The sequence below is a fragment of the Kogia breviceps genome, chromosome 2, assembly GCF_026419965.1.
Source record: "Kogia breviceps isolate mKogBre1 chromosome 2, mKogBre1 haplotype 1, whole genome shotgun sequence".
Lineage (NCBI taxonomy): Eukaryota > Metazoa > Chordata > Mammalia > Artiodactyla > Physeteridae > Kogia > Kogia breviceps.
Window position 1 is genome coordinate 49,291,922 of NC_081311.1, and position 18,675 is coordinate 49,310,596.

General features: G+C 36.7%; 1 protein-coding gene and 1 non-coding gene across 7 annotated transcripts in view; both read right to left on the reverse strand.

Annotated features, from left to right (window-relative positions):
• Positions 1 to 18,675, reverse strand: part of SHLD2 (shieldin complex subunit 2) — a 95,387-nt gene that overhangs the window by 24,244 nt on the left and 52,468 nt on the right. For 5 of the 6 annotated variants that reach the window (XR_010838909.1, XM_067025212.1, XM_067025213.1 and 2 more), the window contains exons 5-7: positions 10,225 to 10,419; positions 9,748 to 9,882; positions 2,465 to 2,671 (exon numbers count right to left, since the gene is read on the reverse strand). Coding sequence is in view for 5 of the 6 variants with exons in the window: in XM_067025212.1 (XP_066881313.1) it covers positions 2,465 to 2,671; positions 9,748 to 9,882; positions 10,225 to 10,419 (537 nt within the window). In the remaining variant the exon portion in view is untranslated. The remainder of the gene's footprint in view (positions 1 to 2,464; positions 2,672 to 9,747; positions 9,883 to 10,224; positions 10,420 to 18,675) is intronic. The other variant, XM_059053921.2, reaches the window with a different exon arrangement.
• On the reverse strand, positions 3,221 to 3,293 carry TRNAR-CCU (transfer RNA arginine (anticodon CCU)). Its single transcript has one exon. It is a non-coding gene; the product is annotated as a tRNA-Arg (tRNA).

An 18,675-nucleotide genomic window follows, 5' to 3' on the forward strand; every position in this document is an offset into this window, starting at 1 on the left:
ACAACTACTGAGCCTGCGTGCCTAAAGCCCATGCTTCACAAGAGAAGCCACCACGATGAGAAGACCACTCACCGCAACAAAGAGTAGATCCCGCTCTCCGCAACTAGAGAAACGCCCATGCACAGCGACAAAGACCCAATGCAGCCAAAAATAAATAAATAATTAATTTTTTTTAAAAAAAGGAAACCACTAACTCTGAAGTACCTTATTAACTGCATATGACACAACTCTTACATTTCTGTGGATGAACCAAAAGTGGGCAGAGCATGCTAGTAAAAAAGCCCAAGAAATATAGTTGAGAATCTTAGCATGGGATCTCTTAGGAGCTTCAACTTATTTTATTTGGGACCAGATTCTTTTCACTAGAAAAACTGTTAAAATAATCTTAGTCCACTTAAAACACATTTAGCATTTAAAAATCTAAAACCATCTATAAGAATTCAGAAAATTATTTATGCAGACTGGAGAATAAAGTTAAAATTCAGTATCAAGATCCAAAGTTCCTGAGTTATTCTCAATAACTCAACCTATAAAAGCACCAAAAATAGTACTCTTACACAAATTCTGAGGAAAATTTTCGACCAAATTTTTCTTCTTCATTAAAAAACTTAAATTATGTAACAATAAACCTGCAGATACATCTCACTTTTTTCAACCTTTACTTGCCCTCTAAATACATTTGCTATGGACTTCCCTGGTGGCACGTGGTTGGGAATCCGCCTGCCAATGCAGGGACATGGGTTTGAGCCCTGGTCTGGGAAGATCCCACATGCTGTGGAGCAACTGAGCCCGTGTGTCCTAACTACTGAGCCTGCACTTTACAGCCCACAAGCCACAACTGCTAAGCCCACGCACCACAACTACTGAAGCCTGCGCACCCAGAGCCCATGCTCCGCAACAAGAGAAGCCACAGCAATGAGAAGCCCGCACACCGCATCGAAGAGTAACCCCCGCTTGCCTTGACTACAGAAAAGCTCACGCGCAGCAACGAAGACCCAACGCAGCCAAAAATAAATAAATAAATAAATATTTTAAAATAAATAAATACATTTGCTATAGAAGCTGCTGGATAACTTTCTATTAGTTTCCAAAACTGATAATCACTGACATTTACTCATTACTGGCATTTAGCAACCTTAACTATAGCTTTAAATGCTGTTTACTTTGTTATACCTTCAACCAGGAGTTAGCATCTTTTTAGCATCATTTCTGTAGTTAGGAATGCAATTTAGTGAAAAGTATTTCCCACTAAAATTGTAGCAGTTTATCTAGTTATTTTCACTATTTTACTGTCTCTTCATTCCAAAGTGTATAGCATTCTGAACTTAAACATAGGCCTTTTACTACTGCACTCAAAATAAATTAATTATATTTAGTTCATGGAAATTGTGTGAGTGTGTGTATAAAATTCATCAGGCATTCTTCCATGTAGTATGCTTCTGAGAATGAAATTTATACACACACTCACACTCACACAAACATATTTGAGTTCAGGAAGTATGTTATTACATTATACAAAGCAGTAAGTAAATTCCATAAATTCTGTATCAATGTTAACTTTTAACACTCATGTACAGAGGATAGCTTAGTAACTTGATAAAATGTCTATCTCAACAGTGATTCTGGTTAGAGTCATTTTTCTATTTCTGGCTTATTAAATGATAAGCTGCTTTTAACTACATGCAAAAACTATTTTTAGGTAATCCCTAATAATTACAAATTAACCTTAAAGGATTGTAGGCAAAATGTTAGGAAGATGTCAGTGTCTGTTTCAGCTACTTACAGAGATCTATATTTCACTTTTATATTCGATTACACATTTTCCCCACAAATGGCAGCTTCTTTGCTTATATTAAAACTAGCAGGGCTTCCCTGGTGGCACAGTGGTTGAGAGCCCACCTGCCGATGCAGGGGACGCGGGTTTGTGCCCCGGTCCGGGAAGATCCCATATGCCGCCGAGCAGCTGGGCCCGTGAGCCATGGCCGCTGAGCCTGAGCGTCCGGAGCCTGTGCTCCGCAACGGGAGAGGCCACAACAGTGAGAGGCCCGCGTACCAAAAAAAAAAAAAAAAAAAAAACTAGCAGACTTCCCTGGTGACGCAGTGGTTAAGAATCCTCCTGCCAGTGCAGGGTACATGGGTTCAAGCCCTGGTCCAGGTAGATCCCACATGCTACAGAGCAACTAAGCCCATGCGCCACAACTACTGAGCCTGCGCTCCAGAGCCCACGAGCCACAACTACTGAGCCCGTATACCACAATTACTGAAGCTCGCATGCCTAGAGCCCGTGCTCCACAACAAGAGAAGCCACCGCAATGAGAAGCCTGCGCACCGCAACGAAGAGTAGCCCCCGCTTGCCACAACTAGAGAAAGCCTGAGCGCAGCAATGAAGACCCAACACAGCCAAAAATAAATAAATTTATTTTTTAAAAAAACTAGCAATGTCTTATATAAATAAAGGTCTTACCTGAACGCTTATCCTCTAGGTGTGTCGCTAAATCTGACATCTTCACAAAGGAGGGTGTGTTTTTTTGAAATTTTGCTTTAAATGTAATTGCCCTTATATCATCATCAAACAGGCACTCACAGGATGACCATGATGTCGTATGCAGTTCTAGGTTCTCTAGGATGCAATTGCGCTGAACAAAAAGGTATTTAAATTCCCAAATATAATCTTAAACAAAACAAAAACAAAAAGTTACCAAAAAGGAAATAATCTAGGCTCAAAATCAGATTAAATAGATTGACCTGATTAAATCAGTTAAATACAACTTTCATCACATTAAGGAATTTGGATATAAAGAGGTAAAATATGAATGTTGTATTAAGGCAATAAGATAAGAATACTAGAGATAATTTTAACAAAAATTTTTCTAAAGATTACTTGGTCTCCTAAACAGTCAAAATTTACCATAACCAACTGCTTTTCAAAGTAGCAAACTCTCATTTTGATATCTACAGAAAAGATTTTTTAAAATAATGGCATAGAAATGGACGTCTGCCATAATCAATATTACTAATTGATTTTTCAACACCTTAGTTTTCTTTTATATTTATTCATTTATTTAGTTAGTTGCACTGGGTCTTAGCTGAGGCAGGTGGGCTTCGTTAGTTGTGGCTCTTGGGCTCCTTAGTTGTGGCATATGGGATCCTTAGTTGCGGTTTGAGAGCTCTTTAGTTGTGGCATGCAAACTGTTAGTTGCAGCATGCATGTGGGATCTAGTTTCCTGATCAGGGATCGAACCTGGGCCCACTGCATTAGGAGTGCAGAGTCTTAACCACTGTGCCACCAGGGAAGTCCCCTTAGTTTTCTTATTTAGTTAATTTTTCCACAACAAAAAAAAAGTATTTAGACTCAGTTGCTCCTATTTTTAATTCCCTTAGTAATAATTCTGAACCACAGTAGCACAGAACTTCTTGCCAAATAATCAGACTATAAATTAATAGATTCAACTTTAAAACTATATCAAAATAAAAAGAGGTCTCTTAGCACTAAGTTTTCTAATGACAGTTGTCTTTTTAGTTTCCCACATACTTCAGGCCATAAATCTAATTCACACACCCTACTGGCTTCCTCAGTTTCTTTCATTGGACAGCTTTTTTTTTGTGGACAATCTTAAAACAAGTCAATACATCTGTATAGACAGAGCATCATTAGAAAAAACTAAAGCATATATATTCCAAACCGTTGCTTAAAACCAATCACTATTTTAAAATAGCTTTCTTGCCTTATTATAAAATACATGCTTAGAAATTACAGATAAGCAAAGAGATAAATGGCAGCTATAATCAACACCTCAAAATAAACACAGTTAATATTTTAGTGACCATCTAGTTGTTCTCAGTTTGTTTGATTTTTACTTATGTCAAATATATTTTTACATGTCATTAAGTATTATTCTACATTATTTTAAAATACTCTGTAATATGTTATTGCATAGATACACCAAAATCTTAAAAATTATTAGAGTAATCCTCTTTTGGGGCATGTTTCTTATTTTCCACTATTATAAATAGTACCGTGATAAAATATTTTTAGCTACATCTTTATGCAAAACCATGATAAATTCCTATTAATTGTAATTGTTAGGCCAAAGGTGTTCCAAATTCTAAGGCTTTCACATGCATTGTCAATTGTCCTCAAGAAAGGTTTTACCCCTGAAACTAATACACTGTAAGTCAATTATACTTCAGTTAGAAAAACAGAAAAGAAAAAGAAAGGTTTGCCAATTTACATCTTCAATAGTTTAGGAGAGTGGCTATTTCCCCATATCTTCTCTATTGATTTCTTAGGAGAAAAATCAGCTATGATTATTATTTTATTTGTCTGTCTTCCATTACTAGTAAGAGTAACTTTTTTCATACATTTATTAGCCACTTTAATTTCCTCTTTGGGGACTTGCCTGTTCATATCTCTTGCCCATCTATTATTACAAGTATTTGTCTTTTGCCTATGGCATTACTTTCTGACAAAATGCAATTTTTTTCTGGTTTTTCACTTGCATTTTAATTTTGTATATAGTGATTTTTAGTTGATTTTTAATGCAGTTTTTTGTTGCTTCATTTTATTTAACCTACTAGTCTTGGGGTTCCAAATAAGTTCACTTATATTTTCTTCTAGTACTCATTGTTCCTTTTTAAAAAATTTGAATTTCTAATGCACCTGAAATTTATTTTGGCACAAATATAAAGTATAAGTTTAATTCTTATTTTTTCTCAAATTGTTAGCCAGATATTCCAAATATTATCTACTCTTTTTTAAAGGAAAAAAATTTGCTTTAATTTTTAAATTATAAAATAAAATATACTTTTTGTAAAATATTTAGACAGTAAAAGAAAAGTAATAGGTAAGATAAGATTGCCCAAGTTTCAATAAAATGGATAATGGGTACTTCAGTTAATTATATTATTCTGTCTATATGTTTGAAGTTTTTTTAAAATATATTTATTCATTTATTTATTTTTGGCTGCATTGGGTCTTCATTGCTGTGCTCAGGCTTTCTCTAGTTGCAGCGAGCGAGGGCTACTCTTCGTTGCAGTGCGCAGGCTTCTCATTGCAGTGGCTTCTCTTGTTGTGGAGCACGGGCTCTAGGCACACAGGCTTCAGTAGTTGTGGCACATGGGCTCAGTAGTTGTGGCTCATGGGCTCTAGAGCGCAGGCTCAGTACTCGTGGCGCACAGGCTTAATTGCTCCACGGCATGTGGGATCCTCCTGGACCAGGGCTCAAACCCATGTCCCCTGCATTGGCAGGCAGATTCTTAACTACTGCGTTACCGTGGAAGTCCCTGTTTGAAGTTTTTTATACTAAAAGGTTTAAAAAATAAATGCAGGGCTTCCCTGGTGGCGCAGTGGTTGAGAGCCCGCCTGCCAATGCAGGGGACACGGGTTCGTGCCCTGGTCCGGGAAGATTCCACAGGCCTCGGAGTGGCTGGGCCCATGAGCCATGGCCACTGAGCCTGCGCGTCCGGAGCCTGTGCTCCGCAACGGGAGAGGCCACAACAGTAAGAGGCCCGCATACTGCAAAAAAATAAAATAAATAAATAAATAAAATAAATGCAGACTCCATAAATGCATAAAATTCAAACTAAAGGTATAAAGAAAAATAAAAACCACATAATACTACTATATAGAAATAGCCACTGCTAGCATTTTAGTATCTGTATTTCCAGATATTTTAAAATTAATTAATTATTTATTTTTGGCTGTGTTGGGTCTTCCTTGCTATGCATGGGCTTTCTCTAGTTGTGGTGAATGGGGGACCAATCTTCGCTGTGGTGCATGGGCTTCTCATTACAGTGGCTTCTCTTGTTGCGGAGCACGGGCTCTAGGCACGCAGGCTTCAGTAGCTGCAGCACGTGGGCTCAGCAGTTGTGGCTCGCAGGCTCTAAAGAGCAGGCTCAGTAGTTGTGGCGCATGGGCTTAGTTGCTCCGCGGAATGTGGGATCTTCCCGGACCAGGGATCGAAACTGTGTCCCCTGCATTGGCAGGCAGATTCTCAACCACTGCGCCACCAGGGAAGTCCCTGTATGTCCAGATTTTTTAATGTGTATATACATACTTATACATCCACTTTTATCAAAATGGGATCCTATTATTCATGAAGTTTTATAACCTACTTTTTTAAACTAAATATTCTATAACATACATCTCTCCAGGCTAGTGAACATACATATCTTTGATAGTGAATATCTTTGTGTATCTACCAGACCACAAATAAGCTCCTTAACTGTTCCCTCACCCTCTGAAATAAGCTCAGATATTCCAACTGGTACTTTTTCTTCTTTTTTTTTTTTTTGGCCGCTTAGTGCGGCATGAGGGAACTTAGTTCCCATACCCCCTGCAATGGAAGTGCAGAGTCCTAACCACTGGACTGACAGGGAACTGCCTACTTTTTGACCCTGTCCTCCAGGCCACAGCTGACTGAATCAAATTCAATCTAGGCAATCAGATTCTCTTTGCTGGGAATTTTGAAATGGAACTGGTCACTTAAAAGGACAAGTAAACTAGGAGCTACAGGGTAACCATCTGCTTTCCATAAGGCTGAGAAGCAGGGAAAGTCTAGACTGAGTGAATAAAGCAGATCTATGCAGATGGTGCCTGGGACCCAAAAAGCTTTTCAGCTCCTAATTTCAAGTCCCCCTGAAACCCATCACTCTTGTCCTATGCACTATGACATACTCCTGTATACTTCCAATATATCCCCCTTAATTGTTTAAGTTAACCACGATAGAGTTCTACTTTTAACTACAAGCCCTGTGTCCAAGTTCAAATATAATTTCTTAATACATCCAATGGATCGCAAAACCTTCATGTGCATGCATTTTTCACTTTGTGATTCTTTTCTTATCATTTGAAACAAGCCAAGTTATTTCCTCTTCAAACTTGAGTCTTTTACTCCTTGAAGACAGTGGGAACTTTGAATGGCTGCCTGATCTGGGTTTTGTTGTTGTTGTTGTTGTTGTTTTCTGGCCATGCTGAGGGGCATGAAGGATCTTAGTTCCCTGACCAGGGACTGAAACCATGCCCCCTACAGTGGAAGCATAGAGTCTTAACCACTGGACCACTAGGGAAGTCCTCTGATCTGTACTTCATTCTTCATTCATTCATAAAGAAAATATCTACTAGCACAGGTAGTGCTGTGTGATGGAGAAACAATGGTGAACAAGCTAGTCAGGGTGCTTTTATTCACAGACTTTACAACCTACTGGGAAATTTAGTTAATTATCAAGCAAACAAATAAGCTGGATCATCTGTCTGTGTTAGGTGGCATGAGTGCTATACACAGAGTGACCTAGGACTTCCCTGGTGGCGCAGTGGTAAAGAATCTTCCCTGGTGGCACAGTGGTTAAGCATCAGCCTGCCAATGCAGGGGACACGGGTTCGAGCCCTGGTCCGGGAAGATCCCACATACCTTGGAGAAGCTAAGCCCGTGCTCCACAACTACTGAAGCCCATGAGCCAAAAGCCTGTGCTCCACAACAAGAGAAGCCACCGCAATGAGAAGCCCACGCACCGCAACGAAGAGTAGCCCCCACTCACCTCAACTAGAGAAAGCCCCCTCGCAGCAACGAAGACCCAATGCAGCCAAAAAAACCCAAAGAGTGACCTGATAGGGAGTGATTATGTATATTCATGTGTGGGGCCTCTCTGGGGAAATGAAATTGGAGAGCCATCCGTGTGGGAGAGCTGGAGGAAAAAGCACTCTAGGCAGGGGAAACATGTAAATTCAAGATCCCAAAGCAGAAAATAGGCTGCCATGTTCAAGTAACAGAAAGGAGTTAAGCTAGTAGGTCTGAAGGAGACTGACCAGTACTGAGACAATTCGTGATACAATTCTATATTTGAATCATGAATTAAGGGCATGTATGGATATCAAACCTCCATGCAGACATAACTGTGATTTTGCATGAAGTATAATTATAAAGGTTGAGATCATTCGTATTACTCTGTGCTTAATAAGTAATGTGATGAGAGTACTTTATTGTAATCTGTTATATTTTTTAAACATTAGACTTCTATTAAATGATTTCAAGAGAATATTGCATTGGAAAGGCATTTAGTTCTGAATAGCTTATTTTATGCATACCCAATTCCCAAGAAGTGTAATTTATGTCCCTAGCCCACCCTCATTAGGACCTAAACTGTGACCAATGCTTGCTACATATGAGGCATATCAAATTCCTACTAACAACTCATATTTCTAAAAAACGCAAATTGGGGATTAGTTTCTTATTATTCTTCTCCAAAACACTGACTCTGTTATCTCCAGTATTCAGTAATGACTGCTTGACGACCATTTCTGATTATATCACCTAAATGTGAGTTTGTTTTCCTTGGGAACAAGTAAAACCAGGGCCCAGTACAGAAAGAATAATACAGAGAATGCCTTAAGAAAAAAAAAGAAATACTAAATGAATAGACAGAATGCTAACAATTTGTGAAAATAGAAACACTTATTTAAATGATTCTTCAAAATTGGTATTTTCCCATTTTAGAAAGAATGATCTTGAGGTTTTAAGGTGGATACTAAAACTTAAAAAACAATGATTATAAATAAATATGCTGAATGAATGAACAAAGAACAACTACACCTTAATTCCTGGATTCATAAATTTTCAATATTAAATATCATAGAATTATCTAGAGATAACTACATTTCCTCTTCTATTAACCAAATAACTATTAGTTTTAAAAGAATATTCATATTAAGCATGGAGCAACCTGCTTTGCTACAGCTCCACTATAACTGGAATGACACCTTCGACCTACATTCTGCTCAGCATGCAGTAGACTCATGCTCCTGGCCATGACATGGTGGTCAACAACAATGGTTTGTCTATCATCGACACATGTTTCAGATTTCTCAACCAAACAAATATTTGTCACTGTTTGATCTTAAAATAAAAGTCAAAAGTCAAATCCTAGTTATGGGCTATTAATGATTAAGAGAGACAATGTGATAGATCTTTAGATAACTATTTTGAAATAGAAGTTTGCAAAGAAACGTTAACTCTTTCAGGTAAAAAAGAATAGGTACATACTTAATCTTTGAATTAATTTAGCAGAGTAAAATAACTCATAAGCCAGTAATTAAACTGTTTCTGATTGCTGCAGCTAAAGGATCTCACAATATCAAAAGGAAGATGTTATACTATTTTATTGAAACATCAATTCCATTTAATTCGATACATCATAAGTGATTAACTTATGCTTTAAAGAAAAATGTAATCATGTGTCATACTGTAAACATGAACATTCTATGGATGGCTAATAGTCCACACTTTTAAAACAACTGGAATAAAAACCTGGGGCACAGTAATTTATTAAGCAGTAACACTGAGACTTGAAAGAGTTAATGCAACTCCCCTAACATCTGCCTTATAACCAGAGAGAAGTTTATTTATCAGAGTACTTTGGCTGAATAAAAATTGTAGAAGCGTCTCCAGAATTAAAATTTAAAACAACATTATCCAAAGAAGGTAAGATCTTCACTATAAAGGTAAAGTAGTATACCTGGGAATAAACAGAAGATTTCATTTTGCTACCATTAATTATAGAGGACTTTTTAGATCACTGAATTGCTTACAGGAGGTATAAAATTCTAACAGAAGAAATCTGCAAAAGAATATTCAATCATGATCAATTATATTTCAAACATAGTCTGATCTCCACAGTCTCTTCATCTTAGGCTCATAAGCATTAATCATTTACCTAACTATAAATAGATTAAATGCTTTTTGGTGTATTTACCTTTTTTCCTTTGAAGTTGAGGGTACCAGGCTGCTCCAGGACCCCACAATACAAGCACATAATGTTGACCTTGGGCCTGTTCCACTGTTAACATAACTTTCCTTTGCTTCTGTCCTCTATAACTGTATAATGCCTCTGGAAAAGGAAAAGGAATATTTTAGTTGGCATTACTCTATTACATGTGATACCGTACTTCAGTGTCTAATGATATCTACTGATAAGCAAATGGTACACTAAGACGGTCCTGTATCTTAATTTTTTTTAATTGAAGTATAGTTGATTTACAATATCATGTTAGTTTCAGGTGTACAGCACAATGATTCAGAAGAATATACATATATATATTCTTCTTCAGAGTCTCTTCCCTTATAAGTTATTACAAAATATTGAGTATAGTCCCCTGTGCTATACAGTAGGTCCTTAATATATCTTAATTTTTTTATAACCTAAAATGAAGGAGGCACCCAAAATGTTTACCTGTCAGTATAGTGATATCAACAACTCTTAGAACTGCATGGACTAATACGTCTGGCTGAAGCTGCTCCAATTCTACAAATTCTATACTGCTCATTTTCTGAAGCTGCCTCCGAGGAAGATCTCTGAGATAGGAATGTTTTGAAGACACATATGCCAGTAAGTCTTGAAGTACAATATCACTAACCATACTGGAATCTAAGAAAGAAAGAAAAAAAAGAGACCACATGTACAAAAAATGGAAACATTATATTTTCCTGATAACATGATATCTTCTTAGAACTGTTTTTTATGTTGTAAAGTGTGATTAAATGTAAAACATGATTTCATTTCTATAAAACATGTAGCTTATTCTTGAATCAGTTTAGATGATAAAATAAGCTTGATATTTTTAACCAATGGATATGGAATTATTTACCATCTCCAAAAAACTTGCCCTGCTCCCTTACTTCTCTATTTTGTTAATAATATCATTTTTCCACCAATTAACCAATATTTCAATTATTTTTTGATTCCTCCATTACCCTGTTGTATCCAACCAGTTCCCTAACTCCTGGAGTCTGATTTGATCACGTCTTCCTCAACTATCCCAACCACTGCTATTCTTCCTCAAGACTGTTAGCATTTCTCATCTGAAATACTTGAAGACTCCCCTAACTGGCTCTCCCAGAACATGCCTTATTCTCTCCCACGGCTAAGCCTCTGCCTTCACTATATTCACTGGCTATAATGCTGTTATCCTCCTCTCTCCCCACCCAAATACTACACGGAAAAACAACCACTATAGACTCCCAGTGATTTCTCCTTCCCCTGAACTTAGTTTTTATCTCTAACTCTCATTTGGCTTTTGTGCATGCACTACTTTATATTTCTCTTGATTGTTAGATCAATTACTTAATTCTTAAGTCATTATGCTACTTAGATGTTTTTCTCTCCTGTCTCATTTTTTTTCCTCATTTTTATATGTACTTTACATACAGTAAAATACACATTTAAAATGTACAGATTGATGAGTTTTGCTGATTAAAATTTAATTTCCCTGAAGGAAAGGGAGGTATGTTTGAATAAATGACTCATTGCTGACGAAAAATAAGATCTTAGCAAAAAACAGGAGTACTGTTTAAAAAGCAGAGTCTATTAACTGATTTCAATAGAAAAAAATAAATGATTCTGCTTTCCTTCTCCCAGCATCATTTTCATCCTAATGTATTTCTTGTGCCACACTAAAGCCTCATTATTTACTCACTCATCAGTAGACCATCCACTATGTTCCAGGCATTATACCAGGTGCTAGGGACACAAAGACATGAACCCAAGGCTGAAGAAATTATCAACCTAGAGGCTGATAACCAACAATGGACTTAGGGTATATGTAGTATATGTAAGCATTCCTAAGAGCACACCAAAAGAACTGCCCCAGGAAGTTGGAAGAGGCTGTACTCAGGAAATATTTAGCAAGGTTTTGGAAAAATGCCTAATAAAAGGTTTCTAGGTAGTAACTGGGAAGGATAGTATATTTCCAGGTAAAGAGAAGGGGCTGGTAATCCTTTATGTACCTTAGACACTTTCGATATTCTGATAAAGCATAGAGACCCATTATCAGAATAATTTTTTTTTAATGAATAGAGTTTATTTATTTATTTTTGGTTGCGTTGGGTCTTCGTTGCTGCGTGTGGACTTTCCGTAGTTGCGGCGAGCGGGGGCTACTCTTCGTTGCGGTGCTCAGGCTTCTAAGTACGGTGGCTTCTCTTATTGTGCAGCACGGGCTCTAGGTGTGCGGGCTTCATTAGTTGTGGCTCACGGGCTCTAGAGAGCAGGCTCAGCAGTTGTGGCTCACAAGCTTAGTTGCTCCGTGGCATGTGGGATCTCCCCAGACTAGGGCTCGAACCTGTGTCCCCTGCAGTAGCAGGCGGATTCTCAACCACTGCGCCACCAGGGAAGTCCCCAGAATAATATTTTTATAACAGCTTTATTGGAATATAATTTACACACATAAAGTTCACCCTCTTAAAGTGTACAATTCAGTGGGTTTTTTTAGTATTTCACAAAGTTGTGTAACTATTACCATTATCTAATTTTAGAACATTTTTATTACAGAATAACATTTTTAAGTTCATGAAATGAAATAGGATAGTAAAATCAATTATATGGAAATACAGTAATCAAAATATTTTTAAAACTGGGGATAACCTATGAGCCTCATTAAAACATTAAAGGGCTTCCCTGGTGGCACAGTGGTTGAGAATCTGCCTGCTAATGCAGGGGACACGGGTTCGAGCCCTGGTCTGGGAGGATCCCACATGCTGCGGAGCAACTAGGCCCATGAGCCACAACTACTGAGCCTGCGCATCTGGAGCCTGTGCTCTGCAACAAGAGAGGCTATGATAGTGAGAGGCCCGCGCACGGTGATGAAGAGTGGCCCCTGCTTGCCACAACTAGAGAAAGCCCTCGCACAGAAACGAAGACCCAACACAGCAAAAATAAATAAATAAATAAATTAATAAACTCCTACCCCCAACATCTAAAAACAAAACAAAGCATTAAATAACAAGATACAGCAGAGTATGCAGCAACTACTATAATTTCAAAGTATGCCAAAGTATCATGGGCATAAATGATATTCAAGTTATCTTCAACAACTGTAGTGTGATATGAAAATATATGTGTTTTCCATCGGTGACCAAGTCACAAGTATTGATAATATTACTGTGGATTGTCACCTTATTCATAATGGAAGGAAATGCTAATTTTCAATAAGAAATTAGTGAAAATAAAGATGTAATATCTTACCAGATATTAATAATATGTTACCAGAGATGGAGGTGGGGGGAGGGGGAACTAGATGAAGACAGTCAAAAGGTACAAAGTTCCAGTTTTAAGATAAATAAATACTAGGGGTGTAATGTACAACATGAGAAATATAATTAACACTGCTGTACATTATATATGAAAATGGTTAAGAGAGTAAATCCGAAGAGTTCTTATCACAAGGAAAAAGAATATTTTTCTATTTCTTTAATTTTGTATCTATATGAGATGATAGATATTCACTAAACTTACTGTGATAATCATTTCATGATGTATGTAAGTCAAATCATTATGCTGTATGCCTTAAGCTTATACAGTACTGTATGTCAATTATATCTCAATAAAACTGGAAGGAAAAAAAAGATGTAATATCTTCCCATCCAAGTTTATGGATGCTTTAATGTAGAGGAATCAATTTTCATAGATGAAAGAGTAGGAAGAACTTTTAGAAGGCCAGTGACCATCCAGCAGATGAAAGGGCTAGAAACCAGGCAAGACTGCTTTAAGGGGAAAACGGTGATAGATTTGTGAACTAGTTCTGAGGTAGAATCCAAGAAGCAATTAGATGTGGAGGGTAAAGAAAAGACTGCAGAAGACATCAAGATTTCTGGCACAGCTGAGTGGATGGATAAAAACAAATGTTCTAAAGCTTTTAGAATCTGATACATGAAATCTATTCTAATTAATGTTAGTCAATTCCTAAATGAATTTTATAAAATAATGGTGATAGCATAACAAAGATAATGAGCATAAGAGAAAAGAACAGACAGTATGAAAGATGAATGAGAAAAAGGGGAAGAGTGGGGATAAGGAGACGAGTTAGGTTACAGCAAAACCCAACTCCAGATATCTCCTTCCACAGCTCCAGTTTATTCATCAGGCCTCCTGATTCCTCCTTCACAATATTTCTAGCACATTTGGAATCAGAAAAACTGGGCTCAATTCTGACTTTGTCAATAATGATTCCTCTGAACTTGTACTTAACATCTCTGGGCTTTATTCTTTATCTACAATAAGAGCTTTTTGGGGGGAAAAAAAGATTGCTAATATCAAATTATTTACTTATTCTTACTTCATAAAAATTTGTACAGAAACATCTGATTACTTAGATTTCAAATAAAATAGTTTACTTCATGAAAACATTGTGTTAAAACTTAGATTTATATACTTAATAACATTTAAGATAAATTTATATACTGTCACATTATCAGGAGTAGGTTTGTAAAATTTATAACACCTTACTAATGAGGAAAGAACAAGCGCACAATACACGTATTGATCAGAAGTAAGAATGCTCTCATGAGTTGTAACAACTTGCAAAAACAAAAAACCAAAAAAAACCTCTTAACTAAACTAACCAAATTGACTTACTCTTTCAGAAGAAAAACAATTGCAATATTATCAAAGTATCAACTGTTAACTATTTCCCTAAATCAAACAAAAAAAGCCTTAGAACACACTTTATTTAGCTACTAAATTGTGTAACCTGTGAAAAACAAGGCAATATAAATTCCTATGTAAGTATAAAAACAAATTTGAAGTAACCTCTAAAGGTTATTTAATTAGCTCAAGGTTTTTCACATTGTTCTACAAAACCTGAAGCTCCCCGGGTTCCATGGGATATTCTCCATCCAGAATTAGATCCTAAGATTTTTATGAAATTACTGAACTAGAGCAATCTTACTGGAATCTAGATCAGTCTTAAAACCAGAACTATCTACAACATGTCTCTCAAATCCCTTGCAAAATATTTACATACCATGTTATTTTCATTATTGTAAAACATTCTTTACCCTTCCATTGTATTAACATCTATAAAACATTTATAAAAGCCATTTAGCTCCTTGGAAATATGCTTTCAAAGATGTAGCAACTTCGAATGCTCATAATAAAAGATTAAACTTTAATATTTTTTTCTCTAAACTTTAATCCTTTAAAGAAATCCCAAAATTAAAAATTGGCTGACTTCAACTGGCCAAAACCATACTGTTTTTAATTACTCTAGGTTCACACTAAATCCTGATATCTAAGAGGGCAAATTATTCTTGCTTTTCTTTTTCAAAAATGCCCAGGCTAAAAATATATATATATAAATATAAATAAATAAATGCCCAGGCTGCTTTTGACCACTTACTCTTTTACCTATCAGAATAATCTTATCAAATTTCATGAAAATCTTATTAGGATTTTGATTGGATTTTTACTGAATTTATAGATCAACTTGGAGAGAACTGAGATCTTTACAATGTTAAACCTTTCAGTGAACAAAGTATGTTTATTTAGTTCTTTAATTTCTCTTAATTTTTAATTTTTTCATTTAACAACAAAATTGTTAAATTTCTTACTAGATATTTAGTACCACATGATAATATTGTAAATGGTGCCTTCTCTTTATTTGTGTTACTAGTTGTTAGGCATTCCACTCTAGAAATGCAATTGACTTTTGTATATTAACCTTATACCTGGCTACCTTGCTAAACTTTCCCTTTATTTCTAATAATTTGCTTGTAGTTTTAAGAGGGGAAAGATCCTTTGTAAATCTATAAATAATAATTATAATAATCCATCACATCATCTATAAATAATGACAGCTTTATTTCTTCTTTTCCAATCTTTTTGGAAATTTCTCTTTACATGTTTTCTCACACTGGTTAGTATCTCCAATAATATGCTGAATAAAAGTAGTAACAGCATCATCCTAGTCTCGTTCCTAATTTTTTTAAGGAATGTTTCTAATATTTCTCCAATTAAGATATCTGCTCTGGATTTTTTAAAGATACTCCTTATGAATTTAAAATAAATTTCCTTCTATTCCCAATGAATACGGGTTGAATTTTATTTTCAAAAGCTTTTTTGTACCTTTGAGATGAACATAGATGGTTTTTTTTAACTTCTTTTTCTGAACTAATATTAGACTTACAAAAAAGTTGCAAAAATAGTGGAGTTCTCTTATATTCCTTATCCTATGTCCTCTAATGTGAAGATCTTCATAAGTACAGAATAATTATGAACAGGAAATTAATACTGCTTAAATATTATTAACTATAAATCTTACTCAAATTTTACCAATTTTCCCACTAATATCCTTCTTCTATGTAGCATCTTATCCAGGATTCTACATTACATTTAGTTGTTATTTCTCTTTAGTCTCCTCCAGTCTGCAGTAGTTATCAGTCCATTTTTAAAAATATTTATTTATTTGGTTGTGTGGGGTCTTAATTGCAGCAGGCGGGCTCCTTAGTTGTGGCTCGTGGGCTCCTTAGTTGCACACGTGGGCTCCTTAGTTGTGGCATGCGAAGTCTTAGTTGCAGCATGCATGTGTGATCTAATTCCCCGACCAGGGATCGAACCTGGGCCCCCTGCATTGAGAGCACAGAGTCTTATCCACTGTGCCACTGGGGAAGTCCTCAGTCTTTCTTGTCATTCATGACCTCGACACTTCTGAAGAATATTGATCAATTACCTTGTAGAATGTCCCTCCATTTGGGTTTCTCCAATGTTTTCTCATGACTGAAATGAGGTTGTGCATTTTTGGCAAGAATACCACAAAAATTATGCTGTCTCCCTTTCAATGCAACATAGCAAGTAATTCATGATATCCTTAATACTGATATTTACCTTAATCACCCAGTTAAGTTGGTGTCTGCCTTGTAAGTTGGTTTTCTCCTTGTAAGCTGATAACTACCCTGGGGAGACATTTTGAGACTATGCAATGTTATTTCTCCCCAAACTTCCATCTACTAATTTTAGCATCTATCAGTGGATCCTTGTTTACAACATTTATTACTGAAGTGGTTACCTAATGGTAATTCTCTGTTTTCCTTTTTCTTCTCACATTTATTCATTGGAATTCCAATTTATTCAATGGAATTGTGAAGAAGAGCTCTCATTTATTTGTTTACTTAATTTATTTTGTAAGTCAGTTGAATATTTATTTATTTCAGTATGAACCCATAAATATCTTATTCTATGGGCTATAATCCAATACTATCTTTTCTTTTTTTCCTTAAATTCTTCCAATTTTGGCCAGTAGGTACTCCTTCATGATGGCTCTTGTGTTCTTTCAAAACAACCCTTTTCTGGCACCACCAGATGTTCCAGGCTCTTCTTGTATTTTTGCTGTCCCAGTCCTGTAATCAACCACTTCTAGCAATGCTGGTTCCTTTTACAGACCAAGATCTGGGCACTAGGTATGATCAACCCTTCCCTCCAGAAGGGTTGTGGCAATTTACGTTCCCACCAGCGATGTGTAAAAGAGCCTTCTCCCCCACAGCCTCATCAACAGAATGTGTTGTCCTAGTTTTTAATTTTTGCCAATCCGATAGGTGAACAATGACATCTGTGTTGTTTTAACTTGAATTTCTCGCGTCTACTTCCCATTTTTCCATCAGGTCCACTGTTGCTGAATTTTTAAGAGTTCTCCACATATTAGGAATACTACCCTTTTGCCTTAGATGTATGTTGCAAATATTCCCTCCAAGTATGCCAGCTGTGTTTTGACTTTATGTTGTTTTTAGTCATTCAAATTTTTATTTTTCCATAGGTAAATGTATTAGTCTTGTATTTTACTGCCTCTGGATTCTGAGCAATAGTAAGAAAGACTTTCCCTACACCAGGTTTAGAGGGGAATTCATCTATGTTTCCTTCTAGTAGTTATATGGTTTTATTTTTTACATTTAGATTCTTTTTTGTGTGTGTAATTTATCTTTTTTTTAACATCTTTTTTTTTTTTTTTTTTTTGTGGTACGCGGGCCTCTCACTGTTGTGGCCTCTCCCGTTGCGGAGCACAGGCTCCGGACGCGCAGGTTCAGCGGCCATGGCTCACGGGCCCAACTGCTCCGCGGCATGTGGGATCTTCCCGGACCAGGGCACGAACCCGTGTCCCCTGCATCGGCAGGCAGATTCTCAACCACTGCGCCACCAGGGAAGCCCTTTAACATCTTTACTGGAATATAATTGCTTTACAATGTTGTGTTAGTTTCTGCTGTATAACAAAGTGAATCAGCTACACATATACATATATCCCCATATCTCCCCACTCTTGCATCTCCTTCCCACTCTCCCTATCCCACCCCTCTAGGGGGTCACAAAGCACGGAGCTGATCCCCCTGTGCTATGCGGCTGCTTCCCACTAGCTATCTATTTTACATTTGGTAGTGTATATATGTCAATGCTGCTCTCTCACTTCATCCCTGCTTACCCTTACCCTCCCCGTGTCCTCAAGTCCATCCTCTACGTCTGCATCTTTATTCCTGTCCTGCCCCTAGGTTCATCAGAACCATCTGTTTTAGATTCCATATATATGTTAGCATTCAGTATTTGTTTTTCTTCTTCTGACTTACTTCACTCTGTAAGACAGACTCTAGGTCCATCCACCTCATTACAAACAACTCAATTTCATTTCTGTTTATGGCTGAGTAATATTCCATTGTATATATGTGCCACATCTTCTTTATCCATTCATCTGTCAATGGATACTTACGTAGCGTCCATGTCCTGGCTATTGTAAATAGTGCTGCAATGAACATTGTGGTACATGACTCTTTTTGAATTATCATTTTCTCAGGGTATATGCCCAGAAGTGGGATTGCTGGGTCATAAGGTAGTTCATTTTTAGTTTTTTAAGGAACCTCCATACTGCTCTCC